The sequence below is a fragment of the Cervus elaphus genome, chromosome 18 (assembly GCF_910594005.1).
Source record: "Cervus elaphus chromosome 18, mCerEla1.1, whole genome shotgun sequence".
In the NCBI taxonomy this organism is placed as follows: Eukaryota; Metazoa; Chordata; class Mammalia; order Artiodactyla; family Cervidae; genus Cervus; species Cervus elaphus.
The window spans coordinates 73,970,207-73,983,787 of record NC_057832.1 but is presented as its reverse complement, the minus strand read 5'-3'; the positions used below and the strand labels follow the sequence as shown (position 1 = coordinate 73,983,787).

At 40.0% G+C, this 13,581-nt stretch overlaps 1 protein-coding gene across 5 annotated transcripts in view; it reads left to right on the top strand.

Moving 5' to 3' along the window:
* PLEKHA8 (pleckstrin homology domain containing A8) overlaps positions 1-13,581 on the top strand; it is a 68,147-nt gene that overhangs the window by 12,627 nt on the left and 41,939 nt on the right. For all 5 annotated transcript variants that reach the window (XM_043872093.1, XM_043872094.1, XM_043872096.1 and 2 more), the window contains one exon: positions 13,319-13,435. In XM_043872093.1, the coding sequence (XP_043728028.1) occupies positions 13,414-13,435 (22 nt within the window). In that variant the 5' untranslated portion in view covers positions 13,319-13,413. The remainder of the gene's footprint in view (positions 1-13,318; positions 13,436-13,581) is intronic.

Here is a 13,581-nt window from a genome sequence, read left to right as displayed (position 1 = left end):
CACCCTTCCTCTGCCTTTCTGTGCTATTCAAGCCCTCATTAGATTGGATGATGTCCAGCTGCATTGGTGAGGGCAATCGTTACTCAGTCTACTGATCCAAATGCTAATATCTCCCAGAGACCTCTTCACAAACACAACCACAAAGAATGTTTTACCAGCAACCTGGACATCGGTGGGCCAGTCAAGCTGAATATATAAAATTAATCATCACTGTAAACCAAGGTAACAGCAGATTAATTTAAAGCAGGAAGTGGATTAATGGCCTCTTCATCATCCACACCTCTTTCCTCATGCAGTTCATCCATCATTCCTAAGCTATATATGGGCTTCCCAAGACAGGACATCTTGAAAGAGTGTGTTCTCTACACTACTCTGAGCTCTCTATTTGTTATTTAGTTCCAGAGTCCTATCTGACTCTTGCAGCCGCATGGACTGTCACCTTCGAGGCTCCTCTGTCCTTAGGATTTGCCAGGCAAGAGTATTGGAGTGGGCTGCCATTTCCTTCTCCAGGGGATCTTCCTGACCCAGGGATTGAACCCAAGGCTGTGCGTTGGCAGGCAGATTCTTTACTGCTGAGCCACCAGGAAAGCACGGTTTCTCCATTACTCTGCCGTTACGTCTTAGATAATGGGAATGAGACTTCTGTGGTCTCTTAACATGCCTTCTGAAATTCTAGAAGCTTTATGCTTTAAAGAAAAGCTTTTCTTGGTCATAGTTTTTCTAGTTACAAACTGCAGAATAAAATAATTGAATCCCTTCTATTGTTGTTACAACTTCTCCTAGATAAATATGGAACCTGTTACAGAGAAGATATTGTTACAGTTACTGTTATCATTTACAAGCTACTTTTAAAATGTACTGTAGCTGTGCTTTGTGTGTGTGTGTGTATTTGGGCTATTTAACAGTTTTCAATTTCCTGTAAGATAAACCTAGTTTATACCACATTTTTTCAATTTTTAGGCATTTTCCACATTCCAACAGTTCTGAAGCCAGGAAGCATCTGGGAATGAGATCATGTCATTGCTTAATGCGCAGGTTATTTTTTAAGTTTTTTTTTATTGAAGGATAATTGCTTTACAGAATTTTGTTTTCTGTCAAATCTCAACGTGAATCAGCCATCGATATACATATATCCTCTCTCTTTTGATCCTCCCTCCCATCTCCCACCACAACTCACGCCTCTCAATTGGTACAGAGCCCCTGTTTAAGTTTCCTGAGCCATATAGCAAATTCCCATTCGCTATCTATTTTACATATGGTAATGTAAGTTTCCATGTTACCTTTTCCGTACATCTCACCCTCTCCTTCCCTCTCCCCATGTCCATAAGCCTGTTCTCTATGTCTGTTTCTCCATTGCTACCCTGTAAATAAATTCTTTAGTACCATTTTCCTAGATTCTGTATATATGAGTTAGAATACGATATTTTTCTCTTTTTGACTCACTTCACTCTATATAGTAGGTTCTAGGTTCATCCACCTCATCAGAACTAATTCAAATGCATTCCCTTTTATGGCTGAGTAATATTCCATTGTGTATATATACCACAACTTCTTTATCCATTCATCTGTCAGTAGACATCTAGGTTGCTTCTGTGTCCTAGCTATTGTAAATAGTGCTGTAATGAACAATGGGATACATGTGTCTCTTTCAATTTTGGTTTCCTCAGGGTATATGCTTAGGAGATTGCTGGGTCATATGGTGGTTTTATTCCTAGTTTTTAAGGAATCTCCATACCATCTTCCATAGTGGAGTGGCTGTATCAATTTACATTTCAACCAACAGTGCAAGAGCATTCCCTTTTCTCCACACCCTCTCCAGCATTTATTGTTTGTAGACTTTTTGATGATGGCCATTCTGACTGGTGTGAGGTGATATCTCATTGTAGTTTAGGTTTGTATTTCTCTAATAATGAGCAGTGTTGAGCATCTTTTCATGTGTTTGTTAGCCATCTGTATGTCTTCTTTGGAGAAATGTCTATTTAAGTCTTTTCCCCACTTTTTGATTGGGTTGTTTGTTTTTCTGGCATTGAGTTGTATGAGCTGCTTCTATATTTTGGAAATTAATCCTTTGTCAGCTGTTTTATTTGCTATTGTTTTCTCCCATTCTGGGGATTGTCTTTTCACCTTGCTTATAGTTTCCTTTCCTGTGAAAAAGCTTTTAAGTGTAATCAGGTCGCACTTGTTTACTATTGTTTTTATTTCCATTACTCTGGGAGGTGGATCATAGAGGATCTTGCTTTGATTTATGTCATCGAGTGTTCTGCCTATGTTTTCCTCTAAGAGTTTCATAGTTTCTGGTCTTACATTTAGGTCTTTACTCCATTTTGAGTTTATCTTTGTGTATGGTATTAGGAGGTGTTCTAATTTCATTCTTTTACATGTAGCTGTCCAGTTTTCCCAGCATGATTTATTGAAGAGGCTGTCTTTGCCCCATTGTATATTCTTGCCTCCTTTGTAAAATAAGGTACCCATAGGTACATGGGTTTATTTTTGGGCTTTATCTCCTGTTCCATTGGTCTGTGTTTCTGTTTTGTGCCAGGACCATACTGTCTTGATGACTGTAGCTTTGTAGTATAGTCTGAAGTCAGGAAGGTTGACTCCTCCAGCTCCATTCTTCTTTCTCAAGACTGCTTTGGCTATTTGGGGTCTTTTGTGTTTCCATATGAATTGGGAAATTTTTTGTTTTAGTTCTGTGAAAAATATCATTTGATAGGCATCAAATTTGATAGGGATCACATTGAATCTATAGATTGCATTTGGTGCTATAGTCATTTTCACAATATTGATTCTTCCTACCCAGGAACATGGGATATCTCTTCATCTGTTTATGTCATCTTTGATTTCTTTCATTAGTGTCTTATAACTTTCTGTGTACAGTTCTTTGGTCTCCTTAAGTAAGTTTATTCCTAGATATTTCTTTTTGTTGCAGTGGTGAATGGGAACGATTCCTTAATTTCTCTTTCTGATTTTTCGTTGTTGGTACGTAGGAATGCAAGTGATTTCTGTGTATTGATTTTGTATCCTGCAGCTTTGCTAAATTCACTGAGTAGCTCTAGTAATTTTCTGATATTATCTTTAGAGTTTTCTATGTACAGTATCATGTCATCTGCAAACAGTGAAAGCTTTACTTCTTCTTTTCCAATCTGGATTCCTTTTATTTCTTTTTCTTCTCTGATTGCTGTAGCTAGGACTTCCAGAACTATGTTGAATAACAGTGGTAAAAGTGGACACCCTTTGTTCCTGATCTTTTGTTTCTGATCTTTTGTTCCTGGGGGAATGCTTTCAGTTTTTCACCATTGAGAATAATGTTTGCTGTAGCCTTATCATATATGTCCTTTACTATGTTGGGGTAGGTTCCTTCTATGCCCATTTTTTGAAGAGTTTTAATCATAAATGGGTGTTGAATTTTGTAAAAGGTTTTTTCTGCACCTATTGAGATTATTATATGGTTTTTATCTTTCAATTTGTTAATATGGTATATCACATTGATTTTGCGTATATTGAAGAATCCTTGCATTCCTGGAATACACTCAACTTGATCATGATGTATGTGTTTTTTGTGTGTCGTTGAATTTTGTTTGCTAAAATTTTGTTGAGGATTTTTGCATCTATATTCATCAGTGATACTGGCCTGTAGTTTTCATTTTTTGTGTTGTCTTTGCCCAGTTTTGATATCAGGGTGATGGTGGACTCATAGAATGAGTTTGGAAGTGTTCCTTCCTCTGCAGTTTTTTGAAAGAGTTTTAGAAGGATAGGCGTTAGCTCTTCTCTAAATGTTTGATAGAATTCTCCTGTGAAGCCATCTGGTCCTGAGCTTTTGTTTTGGGGGAGATGTTTGATCACAGCTTCAATTTCAGTGCTTGTAATTGGATTGTTCATGACTTCTATTTCTTCCTGGTTCATTCTTGGAAGATTGAACTTTTCTAAGAATCTGTCTATTTCTTCCAGATTATCCATTTTATTGCCATATAGTTGTTCATAATAGTGTCTTAAAATTATTTGAATTTCTGCATTGTGTGTTGTAACCTCTCCTTTTTCATTTCTAATTTTGTTGATTTGATTCTTCTCTCTTTTTTTCTTGATGAGTCTGGCTAAAGGCCTGTCAGTTTTGTTTATCGTCTCAAAGAACTAGCTTTTAGTTTTTTTAATCTTTACTATTGTTTCTTTCATTTCTTTTTCATTTATTTCTGCTCAGATCTTTGTGACTTATTTCCTTCTACTGATTTTGGGGTTTTTTTGTTCTTCTTTTTCCAGTTGTTTTAGGTGTAAAGTTAGGTTGTCTATTCAGTGTTTTTCTTGTTTCTTGAGGTAGGATTGTATTGCTATAAACTTCCATCTTAGAACTGCTTTTGCTGCATCCCATAGGTTTTGAGTTGTCGTGTTTTCATTGTCATTTGTTTCTAGAAATTTTTTTATTTCCCGTTTGATTTCTTCAGTGTTGTTCAATATCCATGTGTTTGTGTTTCTTACAGTTTTTTTCTTGTAATTGGTATCTAGTCTCATAGTGTTGTGGTCAGAGAAGATGCTTAATACAATTTCAATTTTCTTAAATTTCCTGAGGTTTGATTTGTGACCCAAAATGTGGTCTATCCTGGAGAATGTTCCATGTGTACTTGAGAAGAAGGTGTACTCTTTTGCATTTGGATGGAATATCCTGAAGATATCAATGAGATCCATCTCATCTTATGTATCTTTTAAGACTTGTGTTTCCTTATTAATTTTCTGATTTGATGATCTGTCCATTGGTGTGAGTGGGGTGTTAAAGTCTCCTACTATTATTGTGTTACTGTCAATTTCTCCTTTTATGTCTGTTAGTGTTTGTCTTACGTGTTGAGGTTCATTCTATATTGGGTGCTCCTATATTGGGTGCATAGATATTTACAATTGTTCTGTCTTCCTCTTGGATTGATCCCTTGATCATTATATAGTGTCCTTCCTTATCTCTTGTAATCTTCTTTATTTTAAGGTCTATTTTGTTTGATATGAGGATTGCTACTCCAGCTTTCTTTTGCTTCCCATTTGCATGAAGTATGTTTTTCCATCCTCTCACTTTCAGTCTATATGTGTCTTGAGGTCTGACGTGGGTTTCTTGTCGACAGCATATATATGGGTCTTATTTTTGTGTCCATTCAGCCAGTCTGTGTCTTTTGGTTGGAACATTTAATCCATTTACATTTAAAGTAACTCAATGGACATGGATTTGGGTGGACTCTGGGAGTTGGTGATGGACAGGGAGGCCTGGCGTGCTGCGGTTCATGGGGTCGCAAAGAGTCGGACATGAGTGAGCAACTGAACTGAACTGAACATTTAAAGTAATTATTGATATATATGTTCCTATTGCCATTTTCTTAATTGTTTGGGGTTGATTTTGTAGATCTTTTTTCTTCTCTTGTATTTCTTGGCTATATAAGTCCCTTTAACATTTGTTGTAAAACTGGTTTGGTGGTACATAATGCTGTTAACTTTTGCTTGTCTGAAAAACTTTATTTCTCCATCAATTTTGAATGAGATCCTCGCTGGGTACTGTAATCTTGGTTGTAGATTTTTTCCCTTTCAATACTTTAAATATATCCTGCCATTCCCTTCTAGCCTGCAGAGTTTCTGCTGGAAGATCGGCTATTAAGCATATGGTGTTTCCCTTGTATGTCACTTGTTGCTTCTTCCTTGCTCCTATTAATATTCTTTCTTTGTGTTTAGTCTTTGTTAGTTCGATTAACATGTGTCTTGGTGTGTTTCTTCTTTGGTTTATTGTGTATGGGACTCTTTGTGCCTCTTGGACTTGATTGACTGCTTCCTTTTCCATGTTGGGAAAATTTTCAGCTATTACCTCTTCAAAAATTTTCTCATACCCTTTCTTTTTCTCTCCTTCTTCTGGGACCCCTATAATTCTAATGTTGGTGCGTTTGATATTGTCCCAGAGGTCTCTGAGACCATCCTCAGTTCTTTTCATTCTTTTTACTTTATTCTGCTCTTCTGAAGTTATTTCCACCATTTTAGCTTCCAGCTCACTGATTTGTTCTTCTGCTTCAGATATTCTGCTATTGATTCCTTCTAGAATATTTTTAATTTCAGTAATAGTGTTGTTTGTCTCTGTATGTTTATTCTTTAATTCTTCTAGGTCTGTGTTAACTGATTCTTGCGTTTTCTCCATTTTGTTTCCAAGGTTTTTGATCATCTTTATTATCATTATTCTGAATTCCTTTTCAGGCAGTCTGCCTGTTTCCTCTTCAGTTATTTGGACTTCTGTGTTTCTAGTTTGTTCCTTCATTGGTGTAGCATTTCTCTGCCTTTTCATTATTTTTTTTTTAATTAATTGTGTTTGAGGTCTCCTTTTCCCAGGCTTCAAGGTTGGATTCTTTCTTCCTCTTGGTTTCTGCCCTCCTAAGGTTGGTTCAGTGGTTTGTGTAAGCTTCGTACAGGGTGAGATTTGTGCTGAGTTTTTGTTTGTTTTTCCTCTGATGGACAAGGCTGAGTGAGGTGGTAATCCTGTCTGCTGATGATTGGGTTTGTATTTTGGTTTTGTTTGTTGTTTAGATGAGGCATCCTGCACCAGGGTGTTACTGGTGGTTGGGTGATGCTGGGTCTTGTATTCAAGGGGTTTTCTTTGTGTGAGTTCTCACTATTTGATGCTCCCTAGGGTTACTTCTCTGGTAGTCTTGGTCTTGGAGTCAGTGCTCCCACTCCAAAGGCTCAGGGCTTGATCTCTTGTCAGGAATGAAGATTCCACAAGTGGTTTGTTATGGCATTAAGGGAGATTAAAACAAATATCCCAAAATGCAAAACCAAAGATGAACCCCAGACAAATGGCAGTTACAAAATCAGGTAAATAATAAAATAATGGAATGTACACATATACATATACACCCATGAACAAAGTGAAAACAGTCCAACAAAAATAAAGTACAGTAGATTGACCTGGCAAACAAAGTAAATAAAAAATTATACTTACTATTTAAGAACAAAACTAACTAAAGCACAGACTGGAAAACAAAACTAAAGCAAGGTGCCAAGTGGGGAATGAAGCAGTGAAAATAAAACTAACAAATATGTTGAGAGGAAAGGAAAGAAAGAAAGAATAGATATGTGAAGTTAAATAGAGGTAGACGAAGAAGGTTTATATACATTAAAGATTAACTGTGAGAGGAAGAGAACAGTAGGGAAGGCAAACAAAGGAGTAAATGTAGAAAAAGTATAATAGGTTTTTCCAGAAAAATTAAAAATTAAAATTGTAAAAAGGAGAAAAAAAAATGGAAGAAGAAAGAAAAAAGGGGAAAAAAAGGAAAACACAGAACTGCCAAAGCCCAATCAATGTAGAGGCAGAGGCATATAGCAACAATAAAAAGTGTGACTGAATATACACATATACATATACACCTGTAAGCAAAATCAAAACAGTCCAACAAAAGTAAAGTAGAATAGATTGACCTGGCGAACAAAGGAAATAAAAAATTATATCTACCAGAACAAAACTAGCTAAAGCACAAACTGGAAAACAAAACTAGACCAAGGTGCCAATTGGGGAATAAAGCAATGAAAATAAAGCTAACAAATATGTTGAAAGGAAAGGAAAGAAACAAACAATAGATATGCAAGTTAAGTATGGGTAGATAAAGAAGATTTATATACATTAAAGATTAACTGTGAGGGGAAGAGAACAGTAGGAAAAGCAAGCAAAGGAATAAATGTCTAAAAAATAATAATAGGTGTTAAAAATTAAAATTAAAGCGAAAAAGGAAAACTCTACAGAACTGCAAAAGCCCAACGTAGAGGCAGAGGTTTATACCAGCAGTAAAAAATGTGACTGAGAAAAAAACTCAAATGCTTAATTAGATTTCATAGTGGCAATAAAATCGACAACTACAACAGAGGCGGGGGGGCGGGGGGAAGGAAAACAAAAGAAAAAAAAATCCAAAAGAATCTGCAGAGCAAGTCAAAACATAAAAATAATAAATGTTTTTCTTAAGTCACTGCTGTCAGAGTCCTTTCCCTCGCTGGGAGTCACAGTCCACCTCCCCTCCCTAGGATGCCCTCCAACACTGTGCTGATCTCTGGGCCTGCAGCGGGGGCAGCTCAGATTCTAATCTGGTCCTCCTCCTCTGTCTTCTTGCCTCCGATGTCCACAGCTATCAGAACTAGCGGGTTTGCTTTTGTGGGAGCTTGCAGTGATCTTTTATATATTCCATAGACACAGAGTCTGCCTAGTTGATCATGTGAATTTAATCTGCAGGTTATACAGCTTGTGGGAAAGTTTTGGGTCTTCTTCCTTAGCCACACTGCCCCTGGGTTTCAATCGTGATTTTATTTCCACCTCTGCCTGTGGGTCATCCACTGGGGTTTGCTCCTGAGGCTGCCCTGGAGGACTTGGGTTTGGCCCTGTGAGGGCCAGGTGTGGAGGTGGTGCAGCTACTTGGGTCACAGGGCTTCTGGCAGACCAGGTTCTCAGGGGAGTTGCAGCTAGGGCAGCAGGAGATATAGTGCTCTAGAAGGGTATGGCAACCAGTTTTGGCCAATATGCTCCAGTAGTCTTGCTTGGAGAATCCCCTGCCCTGACAGAGAAGCCTGGCAGGCCACAGTCTACAGGGTCCCAAAGAGCTGGACACAACCACAGCGACCCTTCGTGCATAGACTCAAGACTTTTTGCCTGTGGCAGCTCTGCCCAGTGAGAGTCAAGCGCGAAGGTGGCACAGCTGCTTGGCCTGCGGGGACCCTGGCGGCCAAGTGTGCAGGGACGCAGCCTGCCTCCGCCACAGGAGTTTTGGCCCCGTCAGAGTCTTTCTTCGAGCCTCTTGTAGCTGGCCATAAAAAGGCGTCTCTGGCCAGTCCTTCTCCATAGCTCCTCCCATTCAGGCTCTGAGCAGACTCCCTCGCCTGGGCTCCTCTGTTGTCAGTGCGTCAGGCTCATAGAGGGGCCCCCTGGCTGGGGTCCTACTCTGGAGATTGACGCGTCAGGCACTTAAAGGGGCGCCTGGGGTGGTGGTGTGCATGTAGAGGGGCCCCCTGGCTGGGGTCTTACTCTGGAGATTGGCGCGTCAGGCACTTCAAGGGGTGCCCAGGGTGGTGGTCTGCACATAGAGGGCCCCCCTGGCTGGGGTCCTCCTCTGGAGATCGGCGCGTCAGGCACTTAAAGGGGCACCCAGGATGGTGTTCTGCTCTGTAGTTCAGTGCGTCGGGCGTTTGATGGTCCAGCCTCTCTATTGTTCAGCTGCCGATGCTGGCCTGTGGGGAGAGAGAGGCTGTGGAGATGGCACCACCCGCTATGCATGACTCAGCAATATTGCCTTGCTTCCATGGCTGCCAGGCTTTCCTCCACTGGCATTTCCCACCACGATCTCCTCCCTCACATCCCCTCGATCGGTCTCTCCGCAGTCAACAGCAGCCCTTGCCCTGGGGTCGCTTCACAGTCCCCAAACTCCAGCTCCCAGCTGCTGCGCCTTCCAGAGGGCCCTCCTCCCTGTCCACAGTATGTATGGCTGTGGCAAGACTGTCTGATTCTCATTCCATTTAGGCCGCCACAGATCAACTGTTTCACTCTCAGCGTTAAATGTTTCTCCTCTGACTCAAGACAGTTGCCCCCATGTGGGGATCGGACCCCTGTTTCAGTTCGCCCACCCCCCAAGGACAGGTTCAGTCCTACCAACAGTCCTGTTTTTCCCCCTAGTCCCTTCATCCTACCTAGTTTTGCGTGGTTCTGTATATTCTTTTCTGCTGGTCAGGTACTCCTGTCTGCTCTCAACTGGTGTTCTGCATGCACTTCTGTGTCTGAAGGTGTATTCCTGATGTATCTGTGGAGAGAGATGTACTTCATGTCCACCTACTCCTCCGCCATATTGTTCTTCCTAAGTTTTTTTTTTTTTAATTTAAGTATAGTTGATTTACAAGGTGTTACTTTATCCATTCATCTGTTGATGGACATTTAGGTTGCTTCCATGTCTTGGCTATTGTAAGTAGTGCTACTGTGAACACAGGGCTGCATGTATCGTTTTGAATTAGAGTTTTTTCCAGATATATGCCCAGGAGTGGTTTTACTGGATCATGTGGTAACTCTTATTTTTAATTTTTTAAGGAACCTCCATACTGTTTTCCATAGTGACTGTACCAATTTACATGCCCACCAACCCAGTGTAACAAGAGTTCCTTTTTCTCCACACCCTCTCCTGTCTACAGTTTATTATTTGGAGACTTTTTATTGATGGCCATTAAAGACGGGAGTGAAAAAGCTGGCTTAAAACTCAACATTCAGAAAACTAAGATCATGGCATCTGGTCCCATCACTTCATGGCAAGTAGATAGGGAAACAATGGAAACAGTGACAGACTATTTTCTTGGGCTCCAAAATTACTGCAGATGGTGACTGTAGCCATGAAATTAAAAGATGCTTGCTCCTTGGAAGAAAAGCTGTGACCAACCTAGACAGCATATTAAAAAGTAGAGACATTACTTTGCCGACAAAGGTCCGTCTAGTCAAAGCTATGGTTTTTCCAGTAGTCATGTATGAATGCGAGAGTTGGACTATAAAGAAAGCTGAGTGCCGAAGAATTGATGCTTTTGAACTGTGCTGTTGGAGAAGGCTCTTGAGAGTCCCTTGGACTGCATGGAGATCAAACCAGTCCATCCTAAAGGAAATCAGTCCTGAATATTCATTGGAAAGACTGATGCTGAAGCTGAAACTCCAGTACTTTGACCACCTGATGCGAAGAACTGACTCACTGGAAAAGATCCTGATGTTGGAAAAGATTGAAGGCAGGAGGAGAAGGGGACGACAGAGGATGAGATGGTTGGATGGCATCACCGACTTGATAGACATGAGTTTGAGCAAGCTCCAGGAGTTGATGATGGCAGGGAAGCCTGGCATGCTGCAGTCCATGGGGTCGCAAAGAGTCAGACACTACTAAGTGACTGAACTGATTCTGACCAGTGTGAGGTGATACCTCATTATTGTTTTGATTTGCATTTCTCTGATAATTAGTGATGTTGAGCATCTTTTCATGTGCCTGTTGGCCATCTATATGTCTTCTGTGCAGAAATGCCTATTTAGGTCTTATGCCCATTTTTTGATTGGGTTGTTTGGTTTTTGTTGTTGAGTTGTATGAGCTATTTGTATATATTGGAAATTAAACCTTGTTAATCATATCATATGCCAGTACTTCAGTTTATCTTAAAATTGATGGTATCTGATGGTTAATTTTTTGTGTCAACTCACCTGGGCCATGGAGTGCCCAGACATTTGACTAATCATTCTGGTTGTGTCTGAGGGTATTTCTGGATGGGATTAACATTTGAATTAGTAAACATAGTAAAGTAGATTGCTTTTCTTAACATGAATGGGTCCCATCCAAAGACCTAAATAGAACAAAAAGGAATAAGGGGTAATAACTCTTCCTGCTTGACTGTTGAGCTGGAACTTTGGTCTTTTCCTGTTTTTTCACTCTCACTGAAACATTGACTCTTCCTGGGTCTCAAGCCTCCTGACTTTGGACTGGAATTACAAGTTGGCTCTCCTGATTCTCTAGCTTGCTGACTGCAGATGTTGGAATTTCTTAGGCTCTGTAATGCGTGAGCAAATTCCTTATAATAAATTATGTGTAGATATGCCTACGTATTATTGGTTCTCTTTCTCTGGAGAATGAAGACTAATGCAGGTGAGGTCTGAAATTTGATAAAATATGATAATTGAGGGTACGTTGATTTCCCTCTAATTGAGAGTCTTGGTGGTTTTGGAGAGTGTTTCACACCGAACATAATCATGGAAGTTGAGTTGTAAGTGAGAAGATGCTACTGTTCTATACCAGGATAGCTTTCTGGCAATGGGGAGTCAGGGTTTGGGAGTTATTACGCCAGGAGAGACAGTGTTAGAAAGACAGTTTTCTTCCCAGCTCTGTTGTATACTTCGTTTGTGACTTTAGGTAGGTCACCTAACCTGTCTGGGATTGGTTTCCTTTTCTGTGAAAGAGCTGATTGAACTAGGTGATTTCAAAATCCTTTTTCATTTCTCAGGGTCTTAGCAGTTGATTCTTCTGTTTCAGTGAGGGGAGATGCGTAAGGTGTAAACAATGACTTGCAGAGGGCTACAGTATCACTAGTAGTATCCAACTCCTGGAGTGCTGATTGTATACTCAACAAGTCATAATCTCATGACCAGGTTGATTTCTTGAATTGTAATGTTTGTGTCAAGTACAGTAGCTTTCAGGTTTGTTTGCATAGAATTTGAAACCAGGCCCAGGAAGCATCACCTTCTGAAACAAAATTTACAAGTTCATCCCAAGAGGTTTTCCATCCAGTAATTGACTTGTGTGGGTGTTGAGTTAAGGCCTTGGGACTCCTGACATCCAGTAAAGGGTCTAGGTGCTTCCCTGTCAGTGGTTCCCTGACATTACTATTTTGACATCAATAGGTGACTTACGTATTTACTTGGTGTGAATCTGTTCCCAAGAGCCCATCAGGTATGTACCTGAGCAGCCCTTGGGGCCCTGCCCAAAGTTCCTACCAACCTTCTCTCTGACTGTCTCAGTCATAGAAGAGTCCAGTGAGAGAAATGTATCCTTAAAGGGCTGTGGCATTTCAGAGAGAGAGAAAAAAAAAAATCTGACAGAGGAGACTGACAAGGCTTATGCAAGAGATAGTCAGGGATGACATTTTTAGGAAAAAGATCCAATTTGAGCGAAAACTCTGAAGCAGGAATACAGCAAGTTTGGTGTGACTAGAAAATAGGTTGTGTAAGAGGACTAGATAAGATGTGAGTTTCCACTGAATATGATTTGTCCTGTGAAATTCTCTGAAGTAAAAATAGTTAAGCCCGTGAATGTTTTAAGATTATTCCATTTCAGTGCATCAATACCAAACAGTAAATTAAAGTTATCTATTCCTAGAAATCATATGACCTTAGGCAGGCCTGTTAGGCAGCACTTTGTGTAATGTTGAAAGGTCAGTATAATCCTTTGTCTCATTTTGAGGTTCAGAATAATTTTTCTTAACCAGAGGGGAAGAAAGCAAGTGTGTTAACAATAATGTTTGGAAAACAATAATCTTTAATCTTAGAAAAATTAAAAACCAAAGATTACTAGTACTGTATTGGAGAGAAAAAGGAATAAAAATCATCAGTAATCCCCTTACTTAGAGAATCATCACTATATTTATTGCTGCTCCTTCCAGACTCCTTTGCAAAAATGAAATCAAATATACATCTTTTCTAGCTTTTTTCCCTTAGAATTTTCCCCCAGAAGGTAAGTTCCTTGGGGCTGGAATCCAGCATCCTTTGTTAGGTCCTATTCTGTGTCCTGGGAAGCAGTAATTGAGACCATGCTCTTGCTTCTGTTTGCAGGTTGGCAGCCTCGGTGGTTCCTTCTCTGTGGGGGGATATTATCTTACTATGATTCTCCTGAAGATGCCTGGAAAGGTTGCAAAGGGAGCATCCAGATGGCAGTCTGTGAAATCCAAGGTGAGAAGCCAAGAAATTTGCAGGGTTTATTTTTCTTTCTGTTTCTCCCCCAAGATTAAAAAAAAACCAAAACACTGGTTTCTTAGGCCTTTCTGTGCTGCTTCCAAAGTATAGACAAAGATATATTATGTTACGTACCCCCCCCC